At 42.6% G+C, this 27372-nt stretch overlaps 3 protein-coding genes across 3 annotated transcripts; all 3 read right to left on the bottom strand.

Moving 5' to 3' along the window:
• Positions 1-734: 734 nt before the first annotated feature.
• LOC134039092 (serine/threonine-protein kinase pim-3-like) lies at positions 735-12280 on the bottom strand. Its single transcript, XM_062484841.1, has 4 exons — positions 12161-12280; positions 11095-11349; positions 10791-10968; positions 735-751 (listed from the first exon to the last, which is right to left on the bottom strand). Exons 1-4 carry the CDS (start codon positions 12278-12280, stop codon positions 735-737), a joined length of 570 nt encoding a protein of 189 aa, XP_062340825.1.
• A 2346-nt stretch (positions 12281-14626) lies between these two features.
• On the bottom strand, positions 14627-19911 carry LOC134039091 (collagen alpha-2(IV) chain-like). Its single transcript, XM_062484839.1, is given in 6 exon segments — positions 14627-14837; positions 14839-14943; positions 15065-15341; positions 15481-15541; positions 19660-19749; positions 19900-19911. Coding segments are annotated over 6 exon segments (693 nt in total). The 3' UTR covers positions 14627-14689.
• A 1541-nt stretch (positions 19912-21452) lies between these two features.
• Positions 21453-23902, bottom strand: LOC134038978 (putative nuclease HARBI1). The gene is made up of 9 exons (XM_062484729.1): positions 23876-23902; positions 23707-23793; positions 23578-23619; positions 23336-23509; positions 23221-23256; positions 22569-23123; positions 22384-22499; positions 22176-22287; positions 21453-22081 (listed from the first exon to the last, which is right to left on the bottom strand). The coding sequence occupies exons 6-9, from the start codon at positions 23038-23040 to the stop codon at positions 21711-21713; spliced, it is 1071 nt and encodes a 356-aa protein (XP_062340713.1). The 5' UTR covers positions 23041-23123; positions 23221-23256; positions 23336-23509; positions 23578-23619; positions 23707-23793; positions 23876-23902; the 3' UTR covers positions 21453-21710.
• Positions 23903-27372: the final 3470 nt, after the last annotated feature.

Raw genomic sequence — 27372 nt, 5'->3', positions numbered from 1 at the left:
ATATATCTATGGCTCTGACAACACGGCGTCTGCTCCAGATTCGACGTGTTTGATTTGGGATCTTCCCACGTATTGTTGTAGTATATAAAAAAACAAATGTTTACTCCTCGACAGGTCAGCAAACGCTTTGTCGCCTCGATTTGCGGCAACGTATGTTTGGTCATCGAGTGACGTTGCGGCAACGTAAGGGCAACGTAACTGTGTTAGCTGGGCTGTTACTTCATGCACGTCACTAAATTTAAGCTTGAGCTTTCTTTTTCCTGTAGGAAGATCCATGATAGAAACATGCAGGCCCATTGTTCTTTTAGAGGTGCGCTAATTATGCTTGAGGGCGGAGTATGCGCTGATTGCCTGATGAGTGTCAAGTTTGATAAATACTACGCAAAATGAGGAAGCATAGCGGGCGCTATTACCGAACATGGCAAAAACAGACGTAGTGTAAACTGCGCCATTGTTAGTAAATGAGGCCCTGAATGCCTCAAAAACTGAATCTAATGGCTAAATCTTGTCAGTAGTATGTGGAGGAGATGGAATAAAGTTTATTTGAGTCAGTGTGGCATCTTTTAGGCTGAAATCTAAGCACTGTCATGTGAACTAGTACAATGCACATGATTTTACTGACTAGGAAACACAGGATATCTATTCCAAAACACGTTTACCATGTATAAACCACCCAGGGAAACGTATTGTAATAAAACTTGCCTCCGGTATGGAGTGTAGATAGTCACTTCAGGCTAGTGCGAGTACACAGCTGAACATAGGAGAGGGAACACTCAGGGTACAACAAGGTTACTTTATTAGAATTCATAAAATAAGGTACAGCATTGAGCCAGGCACACAGATCTTCCGGCACACAAGTTAGAGCTACCCCCACCGGCCCAACCAAGGTGTCTGTCACTTGGACAGCCCCTCTTATATAAACACCCCCACGGGGCACGGCACACGTGTCACACTCTACAACCCCACGATCAGATCCCCTTAGGGCACAGCACGCAATGGCCACACGGTGCTATCACACCCACACTTCACCGCAACGTCACACGTGTCTCGGAGCCGCTGGTAGGGTATCTGTGCCGTACGGGTGCGCAGTTGCCTCCCGCGGTACTCTAGCTCGCTGCTCTACGCTCTAAAATTGTACATACCTAAAACTAACCGTGAGCGGTAGCATACACAGAACGGACAATTGTTAGAGATTAAAAGCGCTATATTTAACTCTCCAGGGGTTTGAGACCCTCCCCTGGGGTCTGCGCTTTGTGAGGCTGCTCCAAGGACAGCCGGAGAGCCTCCTCCACAGGCTGGGAGTGGACAAAGGTACGCCTATAGCCCCGTCTATCTATGTCGCCCTAACCCGCCAGGAACCTGTCCGCCCTCGCTGTCTTCGCGCCGGCAGCCCTAAATGGTCTGCGAACGCAGCCACCCCCCGATTGCGTACAGTTTGCTACACTTCCATGATGTCCACCACAACAGCTCCCAGACCAACACAACACCCTACAGATCTTCTCCCTTTTATATACCTCTCGACACTCCCTTCCACAGGTGCAGCCACTTGCCTGATTGTCAGCGCAGCGCTTGACCGCTCCCCTAACTACCCCCGTCATTCACTACAGTATTATAACAGTTAAAGTAATAGGAAAATCGTTCTGCAAGAAGTTACAGGCCAAACATTGAAAATGCTATGCAGGATCTGACAAGCACTTTCATGCAATAAAAACCTTTTATAACCCTTTTTTTTCAACCTTACAAAACTTTTTTCCCAGGCTTCCAAGGAAATCTGTTCCCCCAGGGAAATCTGTTCCCCGTGTTCTCAGTGTAAAAGACTGATGTATAGATGCATCACTGTATTGCTTTATAAATGGCCACTCTAATATACAGGGGGGAACCACTGTCCTCAGGCCTCCAGGGAAATATGTTCCCGTTGTGTTCTCAGTGTAAAGGACTAATGTAAAATATTTGAAAAATATTTTTTACAAAAGGTTTTGAAATGTTGAAAATAAATTCTTTACACAAATAGGTTTGCATCATTGATGAGTACAGAACATTTTTTCAATCTTTTATATATATATTTATATTTTTCCTTTTCAACCTTACAAAACCTTTTTCCCAGGCCTCCAGAGAAATCTGTTCCCACAGGGAAATCTGTTCCCCCAGGGAAATGTGTTCCCCGTGTTCTCAGTGTAAAAGACTGATGTATAATGAAACTTGCTATACATAATGATCACAGTAACATACATCACCAGCATCGCTGTATTGCTTAATAAATGGCACATGTTTCAAACCTTTTATAACCTTTTTTTCTTTCAACCTTACAAAACTTTTTTCACAGGCCTCCAGGGAAATCTGTTCCCCCAGGGAAATCTGTTCCCTGTGTTCTCAGTGTAAAAGACTGATGTATAGATGAAACTTGCTATACATAATGATCACAGTAACATACATCACCAGCATCACTGTATTGCTTTATTAATGGTCATTCTCATATACAGGGGAAGCACTGTCCTCAGGCCTCAAGGGAAATCTGTTCCCCTTGGGTTCTCAGTGTAAAAGACTAATGTAAAATATTTGAAATATATTTTCTACATAAAGGTTTGAAGTGTTGAAAATAAATTATTTCCAAAAATAGGTTTGCATAATTGATGAGTACAGTACATGTTTTAAACCTTTTATAACCTTTTTTTGTTTTCAACCTTACAAAACCTTTTTCCTAGGCCTCCAGGGAAATCTGTTCCCCCAGGGAAATGTGTTCCCCATGTTCTCAGTGTAAAAGACTGATGTATAATGAAACTTGCTATACATAATGATCACAGTAACATACATCACCAGCATCACTGTATTGCTTAATAAATGGCACATGTTTCAAACCTTTTATAACCTTTTTTTCTTTCAACCTTACAAAACTTTTTTCCCAGGCTTCCAGGGAAATCTGTTCCCCCAGGGAAATCTGTTCCCTGTGTTCTCAGTGTAAAAGACTGATGTATAACGATACTTGTAATGGTGGAAATTCAAGTGGCACTGTGTAGATCCGAACAGTCAAGAGATGTGGTTTTAATACAATTTATTTGGACTATACAATTACGTAATATTAAACAAAGCTTTGCTGATCAGTCATAACGAAGGAGGTGCTAGCCACAGGTCGTTCGCCAGAGTGATGAAGAACAATCAAAAAACCCTGCCTTATATAAACTTTAGATCAAATGATTCCTCTGAACTCTGTTGATTGGTCAGCACTGCTCAGTGACAGTTTGACTTATCAAGTTCCCACGGTTCTTTAATGTGGCCTCTCTCCCCAAACCAGTAGATAGTAAAACCACAGGAGTTCACCAGTCAAATTGTCAACTGTCCTTTGTGTGGGCCACTTCAAACAAGTCTACAGGAAGGGTCAGAGCAGTTTGATCAGTTAACAATACAATTGAATCCACATTGTCTCCAGACCAGCTGTCTCTTCCTCCCCAGGTGTCATAAACTGCAAATGGCATCTCTACCAAATGGAGTTAACTCTTAATCAACTTTAGACTTCCGTTAAAACACATTCCTCATATATGAAACACACACATTATAACTGTATTCCAAAATTTCCACGACAATTCCACAATTTTTTGTTTTTTTTGTTTTACAATAGCATAAACCCAAACAATTAATCAAGAAAAATTAAATTCAAACATTAACATAAGAAATGCTAGTCTCAAGACAAAACCCATTGTACCCCGTACACCACAAAGTCCAGGTTGTCGGAACGGATGCCATCTTCAGTTGGCTTGTAGACAAACTTCTTTCAGTCAGTGTAGTCGACTTTCAACCAATTTCAAACGACGATCAAATTGCTCAGGGCAACTTTCAACGACACTGCACTTCGCGTACAGCTCGGAAATTTCCTTGGTACTACGCAGAACGCGTATCCTCTGCTTCCGTCTCCAGACAAGGTGCACGCTTGCAATGGTTAGCGTGTATCCACGTTGCTCTCCCCTCCGATCTTAACCACCGGATTAGTCGTCAGGAGAATCTGGTATGGCCCCGTCCACCTTGGATTTTACCAGGCGTTTCAGGTCCTTCACCACGATCCAGTCCTCTGGTATCAAATCATGCAGCGGTCCAGTCATAGGAATAGCCTCCTTCACCTGCCTGTGAATCTCACACAAAATAGACTCCAAAAAGGTTGCACAGTGATAAACAAGCACATTCTCACAGAGGTCAGTTAAAGGTAACTGACTTCTTGTCGTCTGACTTAGTCTTCAAAGTTCTGTTCTCTCATTCAACTGAAGTGATTAACACAATGTTGAATCCTATCAACACCAAAATAACTTCCATAAACAAGTGTGACCCATTATCATTACATAACCTCAAAGAAAAATCCCATCGAAAATAATCAAAATTAACAAAAGCTTGATCACTGAGCCCCTGAGAAGTCTAAAACTTCTTCCCATCAACAATCATTAAACAGTATCACTTCTCCAAAAATTGAACTCTACAAAATCCATCTATCAATACCCAAATAGTTTCTCTAACCTTAACTGTGAAGCTTATCGTGTTTAAATTCCTTTTCTCATAATACTTATCCCACATATGAAGTATTAACAAAATGACTATGCATCCATTACAAATCCTCTTGTATGCTAAAATAATGGATTCTTGATATCACACAAACTGTAGAGGCATGATCTTTCCATGTGTTAACTTAGCAAAATCTCAGGATAAATGTTTTATGAAGACCATACAACCTCCATTTTTTATTCTCATATCCTTCCTTTTTCCAAAACGCATTTTCTTGTGGATTAGTCCAAGTTCGAATCTCCATTCCACCATTCCTTTCTCCATCTGTCCGCTATATTCTGTAATTCTTATCAAATATACTCAAACAAAACAAAATTCTCACTCTGGGTTAAATACAGTCCAATACTTTCAACTCAGCAATATCATATCAAACCCTCACAATCCTATCACAAATCCAAACTACTGAAGCTAAATTCATAAAACCATAAAACCCCCATAGTCACTCTCTGTTTGGATCAGTCAGTCATCAGTCAGTCATAAATTCCTAAACGTCATCTCTTCCTCTCTAAGAAGCCTGCGCTTCCCTTAAAGAATCTGTAACAAATGTTGTATCAAGGTCACACAACAATTTTCCTCAAAAGAGTCCTGTAAGCCCAAATTTGTCAAGTTAGGCTCATCCGGACATAGCAACATCATCTCACTATCAAAGCATGTAATGTATACACCTTTGAATATTCCTATATTTACCAGCTATCTCAATTACTCTTTGTTAGTGAATCAACTCAAATAAACCATCGCGCATTTCAAAACTCGAATCAAACAAACAGCGCCCTCTGGAACAAAGCAAAAAAAAACTCTCAACCTTTTTTCTCTTTTTTGCTTTTAAACAACACAGATGGTTGGCGTTTACCATCTATTCACTTAATTTTGTATAACTTATCCAATCCAATTAGAACTAATTTATGAACCAGGGGTCCAATTTCTGCATTTTACTGAGTACCATCACACATCACAGATTTTCCGCTCGTAAATACAAGTTCTGGTCTGAAAGGCTTCTACCTCCCAGTTTGGCTAGGAATTTAGAACAAATGTTAAATCATACATTCGTAAACCACCAAACTTCGAATTCATCTAAACGGACACATCTTTCACCATTAATACTCACATAAGTATGCAGAATTACACCCTCTGGGATCACCTTTGTAAAACTCATCATAACGGGACTTTTTTTTTTGTAGCCCCCACCTTTCCTCGGAATTTCTGAAACTCATTTAAAATGTCCTCAAACAAACAAAACCTTGTTAGCAAATGTCTCAAAATACTCATCACCCAACATATTTCAAAAATAACCAAATTAATATGTAAAATTCGCTCCAAATGTATCTATTTCTCTAAATTTGCGTCTTTGTAAATTTCTCAATTTCCATCTGCGCATGCGTCATGCGGTTACTCATCCTGGATCTCAAATATCAAGCTGCAATTCCTTTACTAGCCTGTACCCGCCTGTCGGTCTGTTAGTTTGTTAGCCAATGTCGTTGCCATAGTTGCAAATTCAACTTCCTGGACTCTCCTTTGTCTCAGGACAGAACAAAATGCACTTCCTCCACGTTTTCACCATTAACCAACAGTCACAGCCTGGATTTTCTTTACAAGTCTATCAACCATTAGTACTATTTCAATTTCCACATAACAATTAGGCTCCGAAATCTACATATGCACCTAATATCACTCGTCAGAGAATGACAGTTTACCCATGTATTAGCATTCTGGTTGGACAAAGCTTCAACTTCAAGTCCATTTAAATAGGTAAATATGAATACCACCAAACCCAACACATTTCAACAAATCATCTCAGCAGCAATAAACACACATATGTAGTACCTTTGCCCTTAACAACAATCGCAATTCAGTCTCTCTAACTAGTTCCCCTTGTATACACTTCAGTCCCTCGGACTGGCTCAATCTTTCTAATCACTTCTTCATAACCCTTTACATATTTCTTTAAACAACAGTAACATCTGTGAACTTCCACAAAATTAAAAATAAAACCATCGAACATTTCCAGACATAAACAAAAATATTCCTTAAACAACATAACATTTCTGTTTGAACACATAACTTTCTATAAAAGTTTCAATAACCCCGGGATTGTAATTCTTAAAATGAATACCGCTTTAATTGCCAAAACTGGCCTTTTACCAATTATCCTACCCAAAAACTAAATTTCCAGCGCGTTATTCAATAACGAATCAAGCTCATAATATAGAAAATCGGTCTGTACATAATTTCCAAATCAAGAGTATGGCAACTCACAATATTTTCTTAAGTTTGACAAAGAAACAGAAACACAAATCTGTTTTCCAACCAATATACTTCTCAATTCAACGTCAAATTCTCTATAAAATGAGTGATTTTTTTGTTTTGTTTTTTTGCACTCATGTGTGGGCCACTGCACGCAGAATGAGCTTCACTGAAAGAATCAACTTCCGCTAGGCTCAAGCGCATGCGCCTCTTTTCAAGTGGAGAATTCAGTCAAAGAATTAACATTAGCATTTTCAAAACAGAATGTCTCCGTCTTCAAAAACAAATGCCTTCTGGCGGTAATCAGACCGATGTAAAGTCTAACATCAAATATATAACGGTTAACACAGAGTTGTAAAACAATGTCTGACCTCATGTTCATATTCTGTTCTCGCATTCCCGCAAAACCTCATGCGCCTGCGCATCCTGCCGCAACACCCCTGGCTGCGGATGAGGCGAAATTTGTTTGCGGAACAGCCAGAAAATCTCAATCGTGAATCTGTGGGGAAATAGATGAAAAATTCCCCACACTATTCTGTCCTAATATTTCTTTATCCCTCTACCTATCTCCATCAGGCTAAAATCTATTATTTTCTCCACTTCAAAAAAAATCGTGTGTCTATTTCTCCCCACGAACCTATTTCGCAATACAATAAGGTCCTTAAAACAAAACGACCCCACAATCGAAAATCCACATTTATCAATCCATATTTGCATTTGCAATAAACTATCGTTACCATACTTTTGTTTCATGTAATCGATGTTTGGACAGGTCAATTCTGCCTCCAGACCATTCATTTTTAGAATTACAATCCATAAACGATAACCAACGACGGAAAATAAAGACACAATTACCCCTTTTCTAAAAACAATTAAATTCCGACTTCACAACTTGAAAATAATGAAAATAACTGCACAATCATAAATTACAAATATTCAAACCGAAAATTAATTAAAATTTTGATTTTTGTAATTTGTATATAGCTTGAATAGTAGACACCATTAGTTACTCATACTTCTTTTAACCTCAAAAAACATATAAAACAAAAATGAACACGTGTGTAAAAAACTCAAACCTTTGTTTTGAAAATCCCTCAGGATACATCCTTTTCTTTTTTGTTCTCCACCTTCAGGGACTCAAACCCTTTGTAAACACTCACTCACACAGCTGATTTCCTCACAAGTATACTTTTCTCTCGGGACTTAGAATCACGTTTAGGCCGTTAATAAATAAGAACTGCACCAATGCCAATACAATTTCTCAAACTATCACTAACCCAACATATTCTAATCCTTAGGGTCTCAAAAAGACACATAACACGATATAACATGTGAATTTATCTCCCTCTATGTGTTTGTTTGTCAACAACACTAACTCTATGTGTGTCCGTCGACACACTTCTGCAGACATTTTTTACGACTTTCACGTAAAAGATAGGTTCAACAACCTTACCTTATTAATTCGTACGACTTTACACGTACAGGACAGTTTTACCTCTGCCCAATTACTTACTTAATCGAATTATTGACAATAGCCTAAAAAAAAACACACATTTAGACAATTCAATATCACACAGTAACCAAAAGAATATCTCACCGGTTCTTTTGAAGATCCCGCGTCAGCCACAAAACGTCCCACGGGTGCCCCCCCTGGCCCTGCTGTCTCACGCATGGCGGAAGGAAAGGCGGCTTTTTGCCGGAAGATCAATTCGCCGAGGGGAGCCGCCTGCTGAACGCCGTAGACCAATGAGGATCCCCGTACTCGGCCACCAAGTGTAATGGTGGAAATTCAAGTGGCACTGTGTAGATCCGAACAGTCAAGAGATGTGGTTTTAATACAATTTATTTGGACTATACAATTACGTAATATTAAACAAAGCTTTGCTGATCAGTCATAACGAAGGAGGTGCTAGCCACAGGTCGTTCGCCAGAGTGATGAAGAACAATCATAAAACCCTGCCTTATATAAACTTTAGATCAAATGATTCCTCTGAACTCTGTTGATTGGTCAGCACTGCTCAGTGACAGTTTGACTTATCAAGTTCCCACGGTTCTTTAATGTGGCCTCTCTCCCCAAACCAGTAGATAGTAAAACCACAGGAGTTCACCAGTCAAATGGTCAACTGTCCTTTGTGTGGGCCACTTCAAACAAGTCTACAGGAAGGGTCAGAGCAGTTTGATCAGTTAACAATACAATTGAATCCACATTGTCTCCAGACCAGCTGTCTCTTCCTCCCCAGGTGTCATAAACTGCAAATGGCATCTCTACCAAATGGAGTTGACTCTTAATCAACTTTAGACTTCCGTTAAAACACATTCCTCATATATGAAACACACACATTATAACTGTATTCCAAAATTTCCACGACACACTTGCTATACATAATGATCACAGTAACATACATCACCAGCATCACTGTATTGCTTAATAAATGGCACATGTTTCAAACCTTTTATAACCTTTTTTTCTTTCAACCTTACAAAACTTTTTTCCCAGGCTTCCAGGGAAATCTGTTCCCTGTGTTCTCAGTGTAAAAGACTGATGTATAATGACACTTGCTATACATAATGATCACAGTAACATACATCACCAGCATCACTGTATTGCTTAATAAATGGCACATGTTTCAAACCTTTTATAACCTTTTTTTCTTTCAACCTTACAAAACTTTTTCCCCAGGCTTCCAGGGAAATCTGTTCCCTGTGTTCTCAGTGTAAAAGACTGATGTATAGATGAAACTTGCTATACATAATGATCACAGTAACATACATCACCAGCATCACTGTATTGCTTTATAAATGGTCATTCTCATATACAGGGGGGAAGCACTGTCCTCAGGCCTCCAGGGAAATCTGTTCCCCTTGTGTTCTCAGTGTAAAAGACTAATATAAAATATTTGAAATATATTTTCTACATAAAGGTTTGAAATGTTGAAAATAAATAATTTCCAAAAATAGGTTTGCATAATTGATGAGTACAGTACATGTTTTAAACCTTTATAACCTTTTTTTGTTTTCAACCTTACAAAACCTTTTTCCTAGGCCTCCAGGGAAATCTGTTCCCCCAGGGAAATCTGTTCCCCCTGTTCTCAGTGTAAAAGACTGATGTAAAGATCAAACTTGCTATACATAATGATCACAGTAACATACATCACCAGCATCACTGTATTGCTTTATAAATGCCCACTCTAATATACAGGGGGGGAACCACTGTCCTCAGGCCTCCAGGGAAATCTGTTCCCCTTGTGTTCTCAGTGTAAAAGACTGATGTATAGATGAAACTTGCTATATCATAACTTGCTACATCATGTGGCCTGTTTGAGGCCGAAATCTAAGCACTGTAATGTAATGTGAACTAGTACAATGCACATGATTTTACTGACTAGGAACACAGAATATCTATTCCAAAACACCTTTACCATGTATAAACCAGCTACAGAAACATGTCATAACAGTTCAAGTAACAAGAAAACCATTCAGCCAGAAGTGACATGCCAAACATTGTAAATGCATTGAAAACGCTATTCAGGAGCTGAAAAGCACTTTAAAGCAAAAAAAAATGAAAGTCTCAAAAACTGAGAGAATACAAGAGTAGGGAACGTACCAAGGAACTCGGTGTAGGGTGCTTCTTGAATAATGCAGCAACAGCCAAAGTCCAGAACCCTAATCCGTGGAACTGCAGAACCGGTCTCAACCAGAAGGTTCTCTAGCTTAATATCTCGGAAACCTTTTTCCCAGGCCTCCAGAGAAATCTGTTCCCACAGGGAAATGTGTTCCCCGTGTTCTCAGTGTAAAAGACTGATGTATAATGAAACTTGCTATACATAATGATCACAGTAACATACATCACCAGCATCGCTGTATTGCTTAATAAATGGCACATGTTTCAAACCTTTTATAAACTTTTTTTCTTTCAACCTTACAAAACTTTTTTCACAGGCCTCCAGGGAAATCTGTTCCCCCAGGGAAATCTGTTCCCTGTGAGAATACAAGAGTAGGGAACGTACCAAGGAACTCGGTGTAGGGTGCTTCTTGAATAATGCAGCAACAGCCAAAGTCCAGAACCCTAATCCGTGGAACTGCAGAACCGGTCTCAACCAGAAGGTTCTCTGGCTTAATATCTCGGTGGAGGACACCCCAAGAGTGAAAATTGACCATGGCCTCAACCAGCTGCCTCAGAATGATCTACAGAAAGAGACAGAGAGAACGATGAAGGACAGTTGGGAGAAGGAGAGCAAATGGTGATGTTTACTTTCACAAATAGCTCTTTGGAGGTGGATGGCTCTGATGAACTTGTCTGCCCACACTCACCTTGGCCTGATCCTCTGGGAGATATCCTCCTCTCTCCTGGATATAATCAAACAGTTCCACGGCGGGTACAGGCCTCTCCAAAACTATAATTAGCTCTTGGTCCAGCTCGTACCAGTCCAGCAGCTCCACTGCTGCCTGATCGTCTCCTCCACCTCCAAACCTGGCCTTACCCCTCACCTCCTCACCCCTGGCCTTCTCAGCCATGTCCGCCCCACCCTGTCCTACAATCAGTAGGAGCACCACCTCCAGGGGCAACTGGCAGAGCTTCACACACAGGGTCTTAACCCTTGTGTTATCTTCGGGTCGTTCTGACCCATCAGTCATTGTGACCCACCGTCGTATTGCGACAACTTTACCGCATACAAAAACAAAGTGAAGCATTTTCTTTTAACCGTTGGGCTGTCTCAGACCCCCCACATTGCGAAGGTTAAAAGAAAATTATTTGTATTTGTTTTTGTATTGGGTAAAATTGGGTAAACACAACGATGGTTCGTTATGAACCTTTGGGTCATGTGACCCGAAGGCAGCACGAGGGTTAAACAGAGAACACAACAACCAGTTAAAGTTAATGCTGCAATAGGGATGTTATCTGTTGGAAGACTGTGGTTTTGGATGACACAGACAATTCAGAATGAGAATCTAAGATGGAATATATGAATTCTGAGTAGGTTAGTAGGGCTAAAAGGGGAATTGGTCCACTCACCTCAGGTGTATTTATCACCTTACCAATGGGGGTCAGATGGCTGAGCGGTTAGGGAGTCGGGCTATTAATCAGAAGGTTGTTGGTTCGATTCCTGGCTGTGCCAAATGACGTTGTGTCCTTGGGCAAGGCACTTCACCCTGCTTGCCTCGGGGAGAATGTCCCTGTACTTACTGTAAGTCACTCTGGATAAGAGCGTCTGCTAAATGACTAAATGTAAATGTAAATCAATGGGAACATGCTTGACTGCCACCTATTAAAAGAGATGGGTGGCGGAAATAGAACATGTTGATTTATAAAAATTATATACTGTTCTGTGTGTGAGTGCGTGTATATTTTTGTATGTGTGTGTTATGTCATTCTTACAGGCAGATTGTCATCTATATGGAGTCCAGCGTAGACTGAGCCGAAGGCACCTTGGCCAAGACAGCTCAGTTCCACGTACTTCTCTTCAAATGATCCTAGAGAGTACACACACACATTCATGTATACTGAATACCGTATTTCTTAGAATAAACGCTGCGGCGTTTCTTAAATAACATTCATTTTTGGTGTGGCGTTTATTCGAGGGCGGCGTTTAATTAGTAACAGTGCGTTTACACTGCAGCGACGCGAATCGCTTGCCATCGCTCGCCTTCCCACAGTTCACCACGAGCGGGGGCGTATCAAATAGATTAATGTAGAATTGTAGTTCTCTAAAGTCACTGTTGTAGTTGTCATGGCCAAGTGTGCAGACTTGGGTTTACGTACTTGCAACATCGATCAAAATACAACTTGTATACAAAATACAAAACTGTTTAATAGACATACACGTTGACATGTGTAAAAACGTTTTATTATAGTACTCAAAGTCTCTGCTAATCTGTCGATACGACCAGGGAGTTCCAGCCGGGCTTATAGTAGTAGCCCGGCTGGAACTCCCTGGAACGTAACTTTGTTTGAGAGTACAAAGTACAAAAAAAACACCAGGAACACCGACAACGTCGGCAAACCTGCAGATGGCCTCATTCTTTTTATTAATGTCTTTGTACAAATACAGAGACGTATCGTACAGGACTGGATATGCAGCCACACAGGCGATTAGTTTGTCCTCCATCTTAAAAACTGAAAGCTAGAAATGTTTACCATGGTTGCTACGTTACGAGAAACAAGAAAACACTGCCATTGGCCATCGCTAGCGAAAATCGCTCCTCATTTGCATAAAGTTGAGAAAATCTCAATTGTGGGTAGCAACTTGCGTCGCTACCCACAATGCACCACGCAAGCGATTCGCCTGGCTCCATTGAAAATGAATGGAAAACATGTTGTCGCTCGCATCGCGTCGCTGCAGTGTAAACGCACCGTAAGAGAGATTTCGTGAATTGTAGCTGCAGTGCAGCCATAGACAACTTCGTTGCTGGCATTGTGACAAATGAATCATGCAGCTAAAAACAAAGGTTTCATTTAGGCTACTACCGCTGACCTCCGTGTCTATTCTTTGTTTGTCTATGAGTGCGGCAACTCCCTTTCTCATTGGCTATCAATTAGGTGTGCGTTGGTAATACAACTGTCTCAAATACAAGTGTTCTACATTGTGTAGAAATCTGAAACAGCATGCCTAAACCTTCATACACCTTCATAGAAAGTTATGTACATGTGTAATAAATACTGAATTGAATTTAACCAATTAAATAACCGTTTTCAGAATTTTTTTGGTGCGGCGTTTATTCGAGGGCTGCGTTTATTACACAGCGTTCATTTTTGGTGCAGCGTTTATCGAGGGCGGCGTTTATTCGAGGGTGGCGTTTATTCGAAGAAATACGGTATTTTTGTCTATCCATCTATCTCTTTTTTTCTGTCTTTATTATGTTGTATGTTTATATCTAGCTACCTTAGGTATCGTCTTTAAAGCAATGTAGCAATGATCTGCAGTGAGCTTGTAAAATGCAGACATGTAGAGTTTTGTAGAATGTTATGCTGTTGTCATGGAATCAATTATGATGTCATAAAGATGTAGGATTAGCCTTGTGCCTCTTGAAACATGGCAAATTTAATAAAATCCACAAGAAAGTAACATTCACATCAGGTTAGATAATATTGTAAGAAATAAAATAAGCATAGAGGTAGCCTACAATCAAGCTCCCTAGGATATACTCGTGTAGGGCCTGTGCCATGAGAAGTGGGACTAAACAGGTTGCAATATTTATTTAAATAAAACCCGTTCTCAGACAAATTAGTAGCCTATGTATTTAACATGTACTAAGCTCCTTAGCTACTCTTTGATACAACTTCCCCACCTTTCTCTTTTTATCAACATGTTTTTAATTGCCATCACTTTTTGTCAACACTATCAGACACCTAAACCTCACAATAATTCATATTTTTGTCTGATGGTGGTGATGGGACAATGACGGACTTGACATTCATCGTGAAGTCATCATGTTTTGGAAACAGGTATTTAAAATATACAGAAATATACATTTATTCATTTAGCAGACGCTTTTATCCAAAGCGACTTCCATGAAAGAGCTTTACAAAAGTGCATAGGTCAATTATCATAAACAACGAGATCCCCCTCCAAAACATTGCGGGTAGCCAAAACATGAAGCATACATTGTGAAAAGGAAATAAGTTCCAATGGGTAGAATCAGAAGAGCAGTAGCATGTAGTTAAACAAGTTACCATTAAACAACATGAACCTCTGTTTTCTGAAGGAGCTTTGGATAAAACAACTTAGGAATATAATAGTAAATGTTCACAGACTTGCAGGTGAGCAGCAAGCACGGTCACAGCCTCTATGACCAGTAGGGGTGTGATATTTCCTCTTGTACCAATCGCAGTGCAGTTCTTGTTAAGAAGTTTGCTGGAGGCAGACCTTGTTGAAGGCACCCGACCAAGAAGGACTGGACTACTCCTTCATGCGACATTGCAACGCCCCACATTCAGGCGCTGCTGCCTCTCATCCTTGAGCATGGCCTGTGAGGAGGAGCTGAACTGTCCGCTCCTGTTCACACGCGTCAGCCAGAAACTGTAGACGTTAGCAAAGTAGTGGCACGTGCCATGGTCCCTGGCACTCCACGAAAGGCTGGGCACGAAAGTCTTGGAGGAAGCTTCTTGATGATGTCAGAGACTGCCCATCCCCCTCATCATGAGCGCCTGTGTGCAGCAGGGTTCATTACGTATGCGTTACAAACAGGCACTTCCACACACAGGCTTGCATAAGGCGACTGGTAGACACGTTAAGGCCCTAAATACATTGTTATTCTATACGACCGATTCTATACCATACGGAAGGAGTACCTCATCCACAGACTCCTCCATTTGGGGGGGCACTGGGGTGTGCTGGTGTCCTGACTGTGTGTAGCTACAGCCAGGGAGGTCACTTCACACACCACACAGCAGCTGATGTGCTCCTTTATCTCTTCGCCAGCCACAGGCATCATGGGCACAGCTGCCGTAGTGGGAAGCCAGTAGGACTTGTCGTTGCGGCTGACATAGTCACAGGTGCCCATGTTGCAGTAGGAAAAGGGCATGGTGCTGAACAGGCGCATGCTGGAGCCTGCCTGGCCTGGTGAGGGGTACACAGGAAACACCTGATGACTCCCCTCGTATGGTTACTGGTTAGATACACTGTCCTTCGCCATCTACGTTGGCTAGAAACAGACATAAGTGTGTTTTTGAGTGAGTAGTGCTGTAGCGCCACATACCAAGGTCCTGTGTGTGAGCTTTTTTCCTAGCCCTCCAGGTACTAGGAGGTACCAGCACTACCTACAGACACCAAGACACACATTACATTACATTTAGTCATTTAGCAGCCAACACACACACCTCAGTGTTTGCCCCCACACACTGCAACAGATATGAGGGGTAGCAATGATGTGAGTGTGTCATATGTAAATAGATCACTGACTGGAGACATATCTACTGAAATGCATGGGAAAAGTTGTTTTTGTGAATCTTTCCCAATTTTATTTGGAACTGACGCTGTGATGGGGAATCAGAATCAGAATTTGGTTTATTCGCCATGTATGTTATACAAACACAGAATTTACTGTGGCAGGGAGGTGCAAACACAAACATATACGAATCTTAAATTAAGTAAAGGTACAGAAGTTTTACTATTCATAAGAACTAAACAATCTAAGAATAAAACAATTTAAATATAAAATAAAATATATATAAAAATAAGAATAAGAATGAGCAGCATGAGTGGTCAACATAGTGCAATCAGATACTGGGTTAATTAATGAATGAATGTCAAAGGGAGTCCTTGGCCTTGTTGAAGAGGCTAGTAGCAGATGGAAAGAAACTGTTCTTATGGCGTGAGGTTTTGGTCCTGATGGACCGCAGCCTTCTGCTGGAGGGGAGTAGCTGGAACAGGGAGTGGCCAGGGTGGGAGGGGTCGGCCACAATCTTCCTCGCTCGCCTCAGGGTCCTCGAGGTGTGCAGGTCCTCGAGAGTAGGCAGATTGCAGTCGATCACCTTCTCAGCAGTGCGGATGATACGCTGCAGTCTGCTCTTGTCCTTGGCAGTGGCAGCAGCGTACCAGATGGTGATGGAAGAGGTGAGGATGGACTCAATGATGGCTGTGTAGAAGTGCACCATCATTGTCTTTGGCAGGTTGAATTTCTTCGGCTGCTGTAGGAAGTACATCCTCTGTTGTGCTTTGTTGGTGAGGGAGCTGATGTTCAGTTCCCACTTGAGGTCCTGGGAGAGGATGGTGCCCAGGAAGCGGAAGGACTCCACAGTGTTGACTGGGGTCCACAACCATCTCCACTGTCTTAAGAGCATTGAGCTCTAAGGTTTTCTGGCTGCACCAGGTCACCAGGTTGTCAGCTTCCCACCTATAATCGGACTCGTCCCCGTCAGAGATGAGCCCAATGAGAGTGGTGTTGTCCGCAAACTTCAGAAGTTTGACAGACGGATGACTGGAGGTGCAACTGTTGGTGAACAGGGAGAAGAGCAGAGGGGAAAGGACGCAGCCCTGAGGAGATCTGGTGCTGATGGACCGGGAGTCAGAGACTTGTGTTCCCAGCTTAACGCACTGCTTCCTGTCAGACAGGAAGTCTGTGATCCACCTGCAGGTGGAGTCGGGCATGTTCAGCTGGGAGAGCTTGTCCTGAAGCAGGGCGGGGATGATGGTGTTGAAGGCAGAGCTGAAATCCACAAACAGGATCCTGGCGTAGGATGCTGGGGAGTCCAGATGCTGTAGGGTGAAGTGGAGGGCCATGTTAACGGGTCATCCACCGACCTGTTGGCTCTGTAGGCAAACTGCAGTGGGTCCAGGAAAGGGTCGGTGATGGATTTGAGTTGTGCCAGCACAAGGCGCTCAAAAGACTTCATAACCACAGAGGTCAGGGCGACGGGTCTGTAGTCATTGAGTCCTGTTGGCCTTGGCTTTTTGGGCACAGGGATGATGGTGGAGGACTTGAGACAGGCTGGCACATGGCATGTCTCAAGGGAGGTGTTAAAGATGTTGGTAAACACCGGAGCTGGTCAGCGCAGTGCTTGAGGGTGGCAGGAGAGACAGAGTCCATCCCAGCTGCTTTGCGGGGGTTCTGCCTCTTGAAAAGTCTGTTAACTTCACCCTCCTGAATGGAGAGAGTCGTCACTGTAGAAGGGGGGAGGGGGGAGGCCACATGGGTGGGAGGGGGTAGATCAGGACAGTCCAATTGTCTTTCAAATCTACAGTAGAACTCGTTCAGGTCGTTGGCAAGGCAGGAGTCGTTAGTGGAGTGGGGGGCTCTGGGCTTGTAGTTGGTAATCTGCCTGAGCCCTCTCCAGACAGAAGCAGAGTCGTTAGCAGAGACCTGGCGCTTCAGTCTCTCTGAGTACAGTCGTTTAGCCTCTCTCACCGCCTTGCTAAACCTGTTCTTCGACTCCTTGAATCTGTCTCTATCCCCACTCCTAAATGCTTCCTCCTTCTCTGACCTCAACCTTCTGAGCTCTGCTGAGAACCAGGGCTTGTCGTTGTTGAAGTTCACCCTGGTGCGTTTTGGAATACAGCAGTCCTCACAGAAGCTGATGTATGTTGTCACAGCCTCTGTGAGTTCATCCAGACTATTGGTAACAGTCGTGAACATATCCCAGTCAGTACAGTCCAAGCACGCCCGCAGATCCTCCATAGCCTCACTGGTCCACAGTTTTGATGTCCTCACAACAGGTTTAGAGAGCTTTAATTTCTGCCTGTATGCAGGAATCAGATGGACCATGGCATGGTCAGAGTGACCCAGTGCTGCACGAGGGACGGCGTGGTAGGCTCTACTGACTGTAGTGTAGCAGTGATCCAGAGTGTTCTCTTCTCTGGTTGGGCATTTGATGAATTGTCTGTATTTAGGGAGTTCGTGGCTGAGATTACCTTTGTTAAAGTCGCAGAGTACGATAACAAGGGAATCTGGGTTTGCTCGCTCCACACTCAGAATCTGGTCGGCGAGCATGCGTTGGGCCTCTACAACCTGTGGACCCGGCGCCATGTAGACTCCGACCAAAATGAGTGATGCAAATTCTCTTGGCGAGTAAAAAGGTTTCCAGTTTATAAAAAATAATTCCAGATCCGGAGAACAATGTTGCAGAATCACTGTCACATCTACACACCAGCCTCTGTTGATGAAGAAACAAATACCACCGCCTTTGGTTTTGCCGGAGAGTGCAGTGTCCCAGTCAGCTCTCACGAGTTGAAAGCCTGCCAGATGTAGTCCGGTGTCCGGGATCAAATCGCACAGCCATGTCTCCGTGAAGCACAAAACCGAAGATGAAAGAAAGTCTCTGTTTTTCACCATCAACAGCTGAAGTTAGTCCATTTTATTGCACAGTGAACGTATGTTGGAGAGGAAAAAATTTGGAAGCACTGTTCGGATTCCACGTCTGCGTAGCCGAACTAGCGCTCCCGCTCGCTTTCCCCTTCTTCGGTGTTTCACTGCATGGGCAAAGCCTAGCGCGGCACTGGCTAGAATTCCCACTAAATCTGCCGCTGGAAGCAGAAAAGTGGGAAAGGACAGGAGTTGTCGTCCTGATGTTTAGAAGTACTTCTCTTGTTAGAGAACCCCGGAAATCTTGGCAGAACACTGAATTAACAGACAAAACAAGACAAAACAGAGCGCACCTAGCAACAATCATCAAATCAAATTTATTTGTATAGCCCTTTTTACACGCAAGCATGTCACAGAGGGCTTCACATACGCCCATATAACTGCCCCTCAATCATCGGCGCCATCTTGAAGTAAGCTGAAGATGAGGAAGCCAAAAGCTAACTTTGTACTATATTGATATTTACATTTAGTCATTTAGCAGACGCTCTTATCCAGAGCAACTTACAGTAAGTACAGGGACATTCCCCCGAGGCAAGTAGTAAGGGGGGGGGGGCTGTGAGTGAGAGAGAGAGAGAGAGAGAGAGAGAGAGAGAGAGAGAGCTGGCTGACATTCAGCGGCCGAGGTGAAAAATAGGAAGGCAATCGGAATGAGTTTTTTATCGCCGTGTCAGCCGACACCAACACGGAGTCGACTGGCTGGAAGGCGCATACGATAAACATGTACGGATCTTAATCGAGAAAAAGCGATCAATGAAATGGAGAAAGTGCGGTAAGAAAAGAAAAGCCAAGCGGGCGGGCCGAGCCCCTCTGCGGCCCGTGGCGTTTCCGCGCCTTTTTTCCCTGAGAAGGATGCGGTTCGCCGCGGTTCGCCGCCGTGGACGGGTGAGTCTGCCTTGCCCAAGGGCGCAACGTCATTTGACACGGCCGGGAATCTAACCAGCTACCTTCTGATTACTAGCCCGCTTCTCTAACCGCTCAGCCACCTGACTATGTTCAATGACATGTACTAAACAAGGTGCATGAAAGATCAGTGAATCAATCAATCAACAAACAAATTAATAAATAACAAAAGGTCACCTTTGTAACCTGGGACCCCTCTACCCCCTGGTGGACCTTGGTCCCCATCTTGCCTTGGTTCCCCTGGCTCTCCTGCTGTGCAGTACAGACCTGCCGAAATCCCAGAGCACAGGGTATGGGTTCCGAAACACCAACTGAATGACCAGCAATCAAATCAGACTGGTCTCTTACCAGCCCATACATCACATCAACTACATAAGCAGTAAGAACATTTGGTCAACTTTTCTCAAATGTGGTTACCAAGGCTACCATCTTGACCCACAAGAAAACAGCATCAACCAGTATGAAATGTAAACTGATTCATATTGATATTGTCAGCTGTATCAACAGTGATCTGGTGAGAAGAATCCTATCATTGTAGCCTTTTTACAGTTCTGGTGCCACCTGATGTTTCAACTGTGTTACGGACCCGTGTCCTTCATTTGATTGAGTTCGGTTTGTGTCCGTGTAGGAGTGTTTGTGTTTCTGTTTCGTTCTGTTCTTCTCTTTGTTTTCCCCATCAGCTGCTTGCAGGGTGTGTCTGTCCGGTGTGTTGGTGGTTGGATATCGGCGTGACCAGCGGCCAGCCCCCAATCGGTCCACCTCCAATCAGCGGTCCAGCAGCCCATGTAAAAGAACGGCGCGGTTCGCTGTTCAGGAGGGCAGTGTTGAAAGTTGATCGAGAGCTGTTGTTTGATTGTGGTTTGAGCGAGGAAAGAGGTTATATGGTCTGTGAGACCTTTGGATACGTTTTAGTTTGTACTGATAAGAAGTAAGCGCTAAAACCCTGTTTTTATTCAGTTCTGTTCAGGCCGATACACAGTATTGTGCTTTATGTTCGATATTTGTTAACTTGCACGGGGGGGGGGGGGGGGGGGCTTTGGAATAGGCAAGCTGTCCATTGGCTTACACACCATCATGCAGTAACCTCCTGTTTTACACACTAGGGGCCTGTTGCACAAAACTAGGATAAGGGATTAAGCCAGGATATCTTGGTGATCCTGGCTCAATTGATCCGTAATCCGGTTGCACTAAAGATGGATAGGGGGCAGGAGGATATGTTATGGTATAAATTACCATGGAGATTTATTCTGTGGAGCTAGCCTGCTCCAGACCAGGCTAAATTCCAGGATCTATTTAATCTCATCCCTAATGTCAGTCAGCAGTCACCACAAATGGAAACCAATAGTTATTTCACTGCTCACTATACATTGTTATCACATATAACTAGACCCACTGTCATTATTTAAACGTTTGTGATCATTAATTTCAATGATTTTGGATAAAAAATGATTTTTAGATGATGTTGCTATCATTAGATAATTTACAGTTTCCCATAGACTATAAGGCTATATATAAAATGATAGAATATTAGGGCCACAGAGGGGAAAAAAACACAAGTCATAATATTGTAACCAGTTGTTTTAAAGGAGGACAGTTGTTAAAATGACAGATGTGGGGCATTTCGTGAAATTGTACTTCAGTATGGTTTCATAAACAAAGACATGCTGATGTGCCAGAATATTAAGTATCACATTGTCATAAGTATCAAAACTGTAAAAACAATATGTAGCTTTTCTGCAGAAAGAACCAGCCTCATAAATTTATGACTTTATCCTTTTTCTTCTGTGTGGCCCTAGTACTCTGTCATATAAACAAATACACATTCCATATGAATATAAAAACACAATGTGTAACATTATGTTCCTTTATTGAATAAGGACAAAACAAAGCAGGTAAACCATCAGCTCCTTTCGAAACTGAAGTCACAGTGACTCTACAAGATGGAAAGCACAGAATCCAAGCATATACAAAATGATACATACACATTCAAAGGTCTGTATATAACACACCCTGCATGTCTGCACACTAAAATAAATGCAGGACAAATCCATACACATCAACTGAACAGACAAATGAATGGATGCAGTAGCCTCCCTGCAGCCTTGTATTACACACAGTATACCGCACAAACATCATAAGAGGCCAAATTCGTAAAAAAACGAACCCAAAAAAACCCAAATTCCTCTGCCACCGCAGGACATATTTAACCAAAATTGAAAGCACACATACTAACTAAAATAATTCAACACATATTGGTCCCTCAGCAGCCGACCACTGTCGTCATCAGGGAAGATTGCCGGATTGTCCCAGTCCATGGCTGGTGGCACTCTGGGGGCCCTCTCCTTCCTCAGGCAGGCCACATTGTGGAGGACAGCACAAGCCACAGTAATATCACATGCCCTAACAGGGCTGACCCTTAATTTGTGAAGGCAGTGAAAGCGTGCCTTCAGGAGGCCAAAGGTCATTTCAACTCTGGCCCTGGTCCTGGCATGGGCATGGTTGTAGGCCTGCTGTGCTTCCTGGGGGTCTGTGAAAGGTGTCAGGAGAAAAGGCTGGCAGCCATACCCCCTGTCTCCCAGCAACACACCAGAGAATTCACCTGTCAACACAAAATCTCATCATTACTACCTCATAAACACAGTGATATTCTTGACACAGCCATGATGGTTATAAATAGGGGTTGTGTGGCTTACCTTGTGATAGGCACTGATAGATTTCAGAGGCCCGAAAGATTCTGGAGTCATGGACTGAGCCAGGCCATTTTGCCACAACATTGCTGATCACACAGTCAGCATTGCAGACCATCTGAAATCATAAGATGAGGAATATTACACCAATCAATGCACATCACTGGCAATGCAGAGTGTTCGTCAATGGACAATATCAAAAAGTTATGTTCACCTGAACATTAATGCTGTGAAAGGATTTCCTATTCACAAAATCGGCCTCATGGGCACCTGAGGGGGCTTTTATCCTTATGTGTGTGCAGTCCACTGCACCAATGACATTGGGGAAACCTGTCACACAAAGTAATGAGTATCCTACTATGTGTTAACAGTTGTCCTGTAATTTGTAGATCCTCTTACCTGCAATCCTATAGAACTCCTCTTTGATGTCACAGAGTCTTCTGTGGCCAGGGAAGGAGATGAAGACATCTGCTAATGCTTTGATAGCCAGACACACACTCCTTATTGTGCGGCAAATTGTGGCCTTGTTCAGCTGTTCTGCATCCCCCACTGAGTACAGGAAGGCTCCACTAGCAAAAAAGCGCAAGGCCACACAAACCATTTGCTCCACACTCAGTGCATGGCTCCGTGCAGTGCGGTGCTTAATCCTGGGACCCAGTAGTCTGCATAGATACCTGATGCCATCTGCAGAAAACCTGTATCTTTCATATAGATGGTCATCAGGGAAGGCCAGTGGGTCCAACCGGTCCCTGAAGACCCTTTCTCGCCTGAAGGCTCTCCTCAGCACAAGTGCTTCTTCATCCACCACATCTCGCACGAATGGGCATGCCATTGTCAGAGCAGAAAGGAACACACAATTTTGGGCCTTCATATAGGCTAGTGGCCACACCTGGTGCTGGGGGGGTGGGCAAAAGAGGGCGATGCCTTATAACGATGACTTGGTTGTACTGATTGCTGGGAAAAAAAAAAAACCTTAGAAAGATGCCACCGTCCTGTGTGCTCACATTAAGAGCTCATATGTCATGGCTCACTTGACTTTACGAGAATATACCTAATTTTTATTTTCAGCTGTGTCATCTTCTTGGAGCTGGGGGAGGAAAGAAAAATAATGATTAATACATTTGTGTTACAGTTAGCATACAGTGTACATTGAAGGCATATCTCACCTCCCTCTCAAGTTTTTTTATTTCAAGGTCCAGTTTCCTAATTGTCCTCTTTTTTATTTCGGACTCCAGTGCAAGATTTTCCATCTTTTTCTTCTTGTACTGAATGTCTATGTCTGCCAGTTCTATTTGGCGCCGGAGGTGGTTGCCATACAACTTTCTGATAGCTTGTGAGCTCTGTGAACACAATACAATTAGCGCAGCTGGAATTTGGCAGGATGTGGTGTCCTTTTATTAATACGCACTATGTTGCCAGGCTGGTTTTCCCACTGTATAGCATCTGGGTCCTGTAAAAGAAATTAGATTTTTTGATTTTGATGAGGACTCCTCACCATTGTAGAGTAAATAGTACTTTCACAGTCTTAACATGATACCTCATGCCTTCTGGAATCCAGAGAGATGGTCTCCTCCTCATCATCGTCTCCATCATGTGCTGTTGCTGCTGCACTGGGGCCTTCACCCTATCACATTTAATCGGATTCATATTGAAGCTAGTAGACAAGACATGCCAGGCCTACAGTATGCCTTTGATGGAGTACTCACTGGATCAGCATCGTCTGGTGCTTGTGCTTGTGGCTCTAACAGGAACACAGTGCTGCCAGACACTGCAAGGCAATAGGTAAACCAAAGTCAGACAGTCCAAATTGATTCAATATGAATGTGGTTGTATCCCATGTAGAGATGGAAGGACATACCTTGAATGAAGCGGGTGGCATCTTGGGAGGAACCTATGCTCGTCTCTTTCCCCCCAGGGATCCCCTCTAAGACGGGCCTGCCTTTATTTAGCTCCAAGGCCATGTCCTCTGCTGGGGTAAGGTCAGCCTTTGGTGACCCACCACCCGTGCCTTGTCTGTGGGTATTCTTTTTCACTGCTAAAACAGTACAGACAATGTGTGAGCAGGCACCTTCTGGGTACAATATATGCTTGTGCTTTGTTAAATATTAGTCAGGGACCATACCATTCTGCAGAATGTTCTTGTATTTGATTTTGACCTGCTGCCATGTCCGTTTTGGCCCGTTCATGTTTAATCTACACACACACACACACACACATTTAATGGAGTCACACTGCAAAAAATTACTTGGTATTTTTGTCTTGTTTTCAGTAAAAATATCAAAAACTTTATCATAGCTTTATACAGTGTGATGGAGTTACTTTACACAATTTCACTCATATCTGCAGTGCATTTCAATTAAAAATGTAACCGTTTCATAATTACAGTACAACTGCATTTTTGGAGATGTGAATTAAATATTTGAATTGTAATTGTGATGTTTCAGCGGAGCGGTGAGTGTGTAATTGTGCACTACTTACGCATTCAGGCATTCAATACTTTGCCACGCTTTTTCTCTTTGCTTTATCACTGTGGCGGTGTTGCCTTTCTTCTTAATTATATCTTTTACCTCCTCGTATGCCTCCATGAGGATTTGTGCTTCCGACGGGGAAAAGTACGCGGCTCTAGTTGCCATGGTAAATCAGTTAATCTGTGATCTGTGGCGGGGTCTATTTGAGTGAGCCGTGAGCGCGCACCTATCCAGGATTGGTTTCACCTGGCTTAATGAATCCGTGTCTGCTCATCCTGGCTTGGTCTTTGTGCAACCAATTAAGCCTGGACGCACATGTTTTGGCTTCATTGAGCTCAGCTGAGTCATTTATCCCGGATGTCTTAATTCTACTTTTGTGCAACAGGCCCCTGGTTTGATTTTTGAATCCTTGGGCCTATACGGCCTCTTGGGCATATGTTGTTATATGCACTTACAAAATAGAATATATTGACTCCTTCAGTATGTTGTTGTAATTTCTTTATTTGTTACCGTGATTACTCATATCCTCCGGCCCCTGACTTTGCCTCAGTTTCAAGAACCGGCCCCAGCTCAACTAATTGAAGAGCCCTGACGTATAGGGACTCTCACCCGTTTGAAGAGTACTCTAACCTCCCCTTGACAAAGACAAACATACAAAAACGGTTGATTTCCCACCACTGTTTCCACCACCTCGGTTTGACTAGGTATGATGAAACATAGTAATCGTCTAAATTTGGTTCTCAGTTCCGAATAGCAGTACTTTTTTAACAGGTGTCTGCTTACCTTTTTTATATTGAGGCGCGCCCGACGATTACGTCTGCCTCCTCGTACCGGTGTATGGGTCTCTCTCCCGATCTGTCGGTCGGGCCGGAATCCTCTGGACTCCCTCTTTTCAGCATTGGGGTCACCATTTGAAGGACTGAAATATTTTGTGTCTATTCCAATATGTAATGATGGTATTCAATGACACAAATCTGTGTTCTAGAAAGAGTGGTCTGGAATCGCAGAGGTCCCATAATAACAGCTTTAATGCAGCAGTTGGAAATCAACAAGTACAGAGCTCTGGGGTTGAGGGTTGAGCTTGTTCTCCTGTGCAGCAGGGAGTTGTTCTTGCCTACGCGTCCCACCTGCTTGGGTGCCGTCTCCACCCGGTTTCAAGGTTGTTTCTGAAAATGAAGAGATAGAGACACAAAATACAGCCTTTTTCCCACACTCTGTGGTCGAAACTCAATGTTTACAATGTTTAAGCCTCAGCACACTTCATAAGACAGAACTTTAATAAGCACAATGCATAACTTTAATAAGCACAATATATTCTTTACAACGTCGTTGTTAGAATAAGCTTCAAAGGGTGTTCTTTATTAATTAATTAATGCAATATGAGTAGGCTAAATTCCTGAAAATATCACGAGAAGGTAAAAACTTAAAAGGACGTTTAAGTCATAGAGATTAGGACCATTTTTACACCGGTCTGCCCAATTTATTCGTTTTGATTCAACTGAGGCTGCTACGATCACCATTCCCTCTTGTAGGGGAAATGAAGACAACTGTTTCATTCTACACTTCACTCTTAGTATTTTGAGTGGTAAATGAGCAGCATAAAATATACAGAAATATCAGTTGTAAAAATGTCATTAAAAAACGGACCCCTCTGCAACCGACGCAAGCAAGCACACCCTACAATTTCCCCAGAAATTGTACCCTCTAGTTATTTTAATGTAATCTTTAAATTCAGGCTCGTCACATTACGTAACTTTGTTCTGAACAGAACTGGGTGTGCAGACACATACGATAAGTTTCTCCTCCATCTTGAAATTGTAAACCCTAGAAATGTTTACCATGACTAACAGTTGCTACGTTACAAGAAACAAGAAAACAATCCAATTGGAAAACGCTAGCGTTTTCACTCTCCTCATTTGCATAAAGTTGAGAAAATCCAACTTGCAACTCGCAATCCAATTTTCCGCTCCGCCAAAGAACTTATATTGACTTTTGCTTCTTCTCTTTGGCTCCGCTCTGCTCGCCTTCCCACAATGCCCTACGCGAGGGTCAACGCCCCGTTTCATTGAAAATGAATTGGAAGCCGACGCCCCGCGCCGCCCGCCCAGCTGTAGTGGACACACACCGTAAGTCATGATCTCCTGTTTTAATGTAACAACAAATTCACAACTTGTTTGACACAAACAATGACAACTTGACTGCTGTTAGAAAATGTTTCCCAGATAATTAGCATCAGTTTTTCATGAGTATCTGTAACTTAACCAACAGTTTTACAGCCTGTTCACTGACACCTGCTCAGAACAAGTAGTCTAGGCTGTCATATTTTCGTTATCATGATGACTGACATATTGGCACATTATATACATCTCTCTCCAAATAGGTATAATAATGTTATTAGCAATAAATACATTTAAGGGTATTGCATCGTCTGTTATTTGTCACTTTTAAAATCATGTCATATTTTATAATTATATCCTGGCCATGGATTCATTAATCATTGCATATGTCTTTCAAATATGTCAGGTAAAAAGCAATTAATTAATTAATTTTGTCACTCTTGCCTGTCTTCAAAACTTGAGAGCTCTGGATGTTCAAAATTCATACTCAAGAACTCAAAGCCTATATTGTGTCTCTATGATTTTTGCCATCGGTCAGTCCACTCATTTGCCCATTTATCCCTGTCTGTTAACTTTGTCCAGTTAGTGCTAGAGTGCTCAAGATGCAGACATGATACT

The sequence above is a fragment of the Osmerus eperlanus genome, chromosome 18 (assembly GCF_963692335.1).
Source record: "Osmerus eperlanus chromosome 18, fOsmEpe2.1, whole genome shotgun sequence".
Classification (NCBI taxonomy): Eukaryota; Metazoa; Chordata; class Actinopteri; order Osmeriformes; family Osmeridae; genus Osmerus; species Osmerus eperlanus.
The sequence above is the reverse complement of the archived record's forward strand: the minus strand, read 5'-3'. Positions and strand labels throughout refer to the sequence as shown.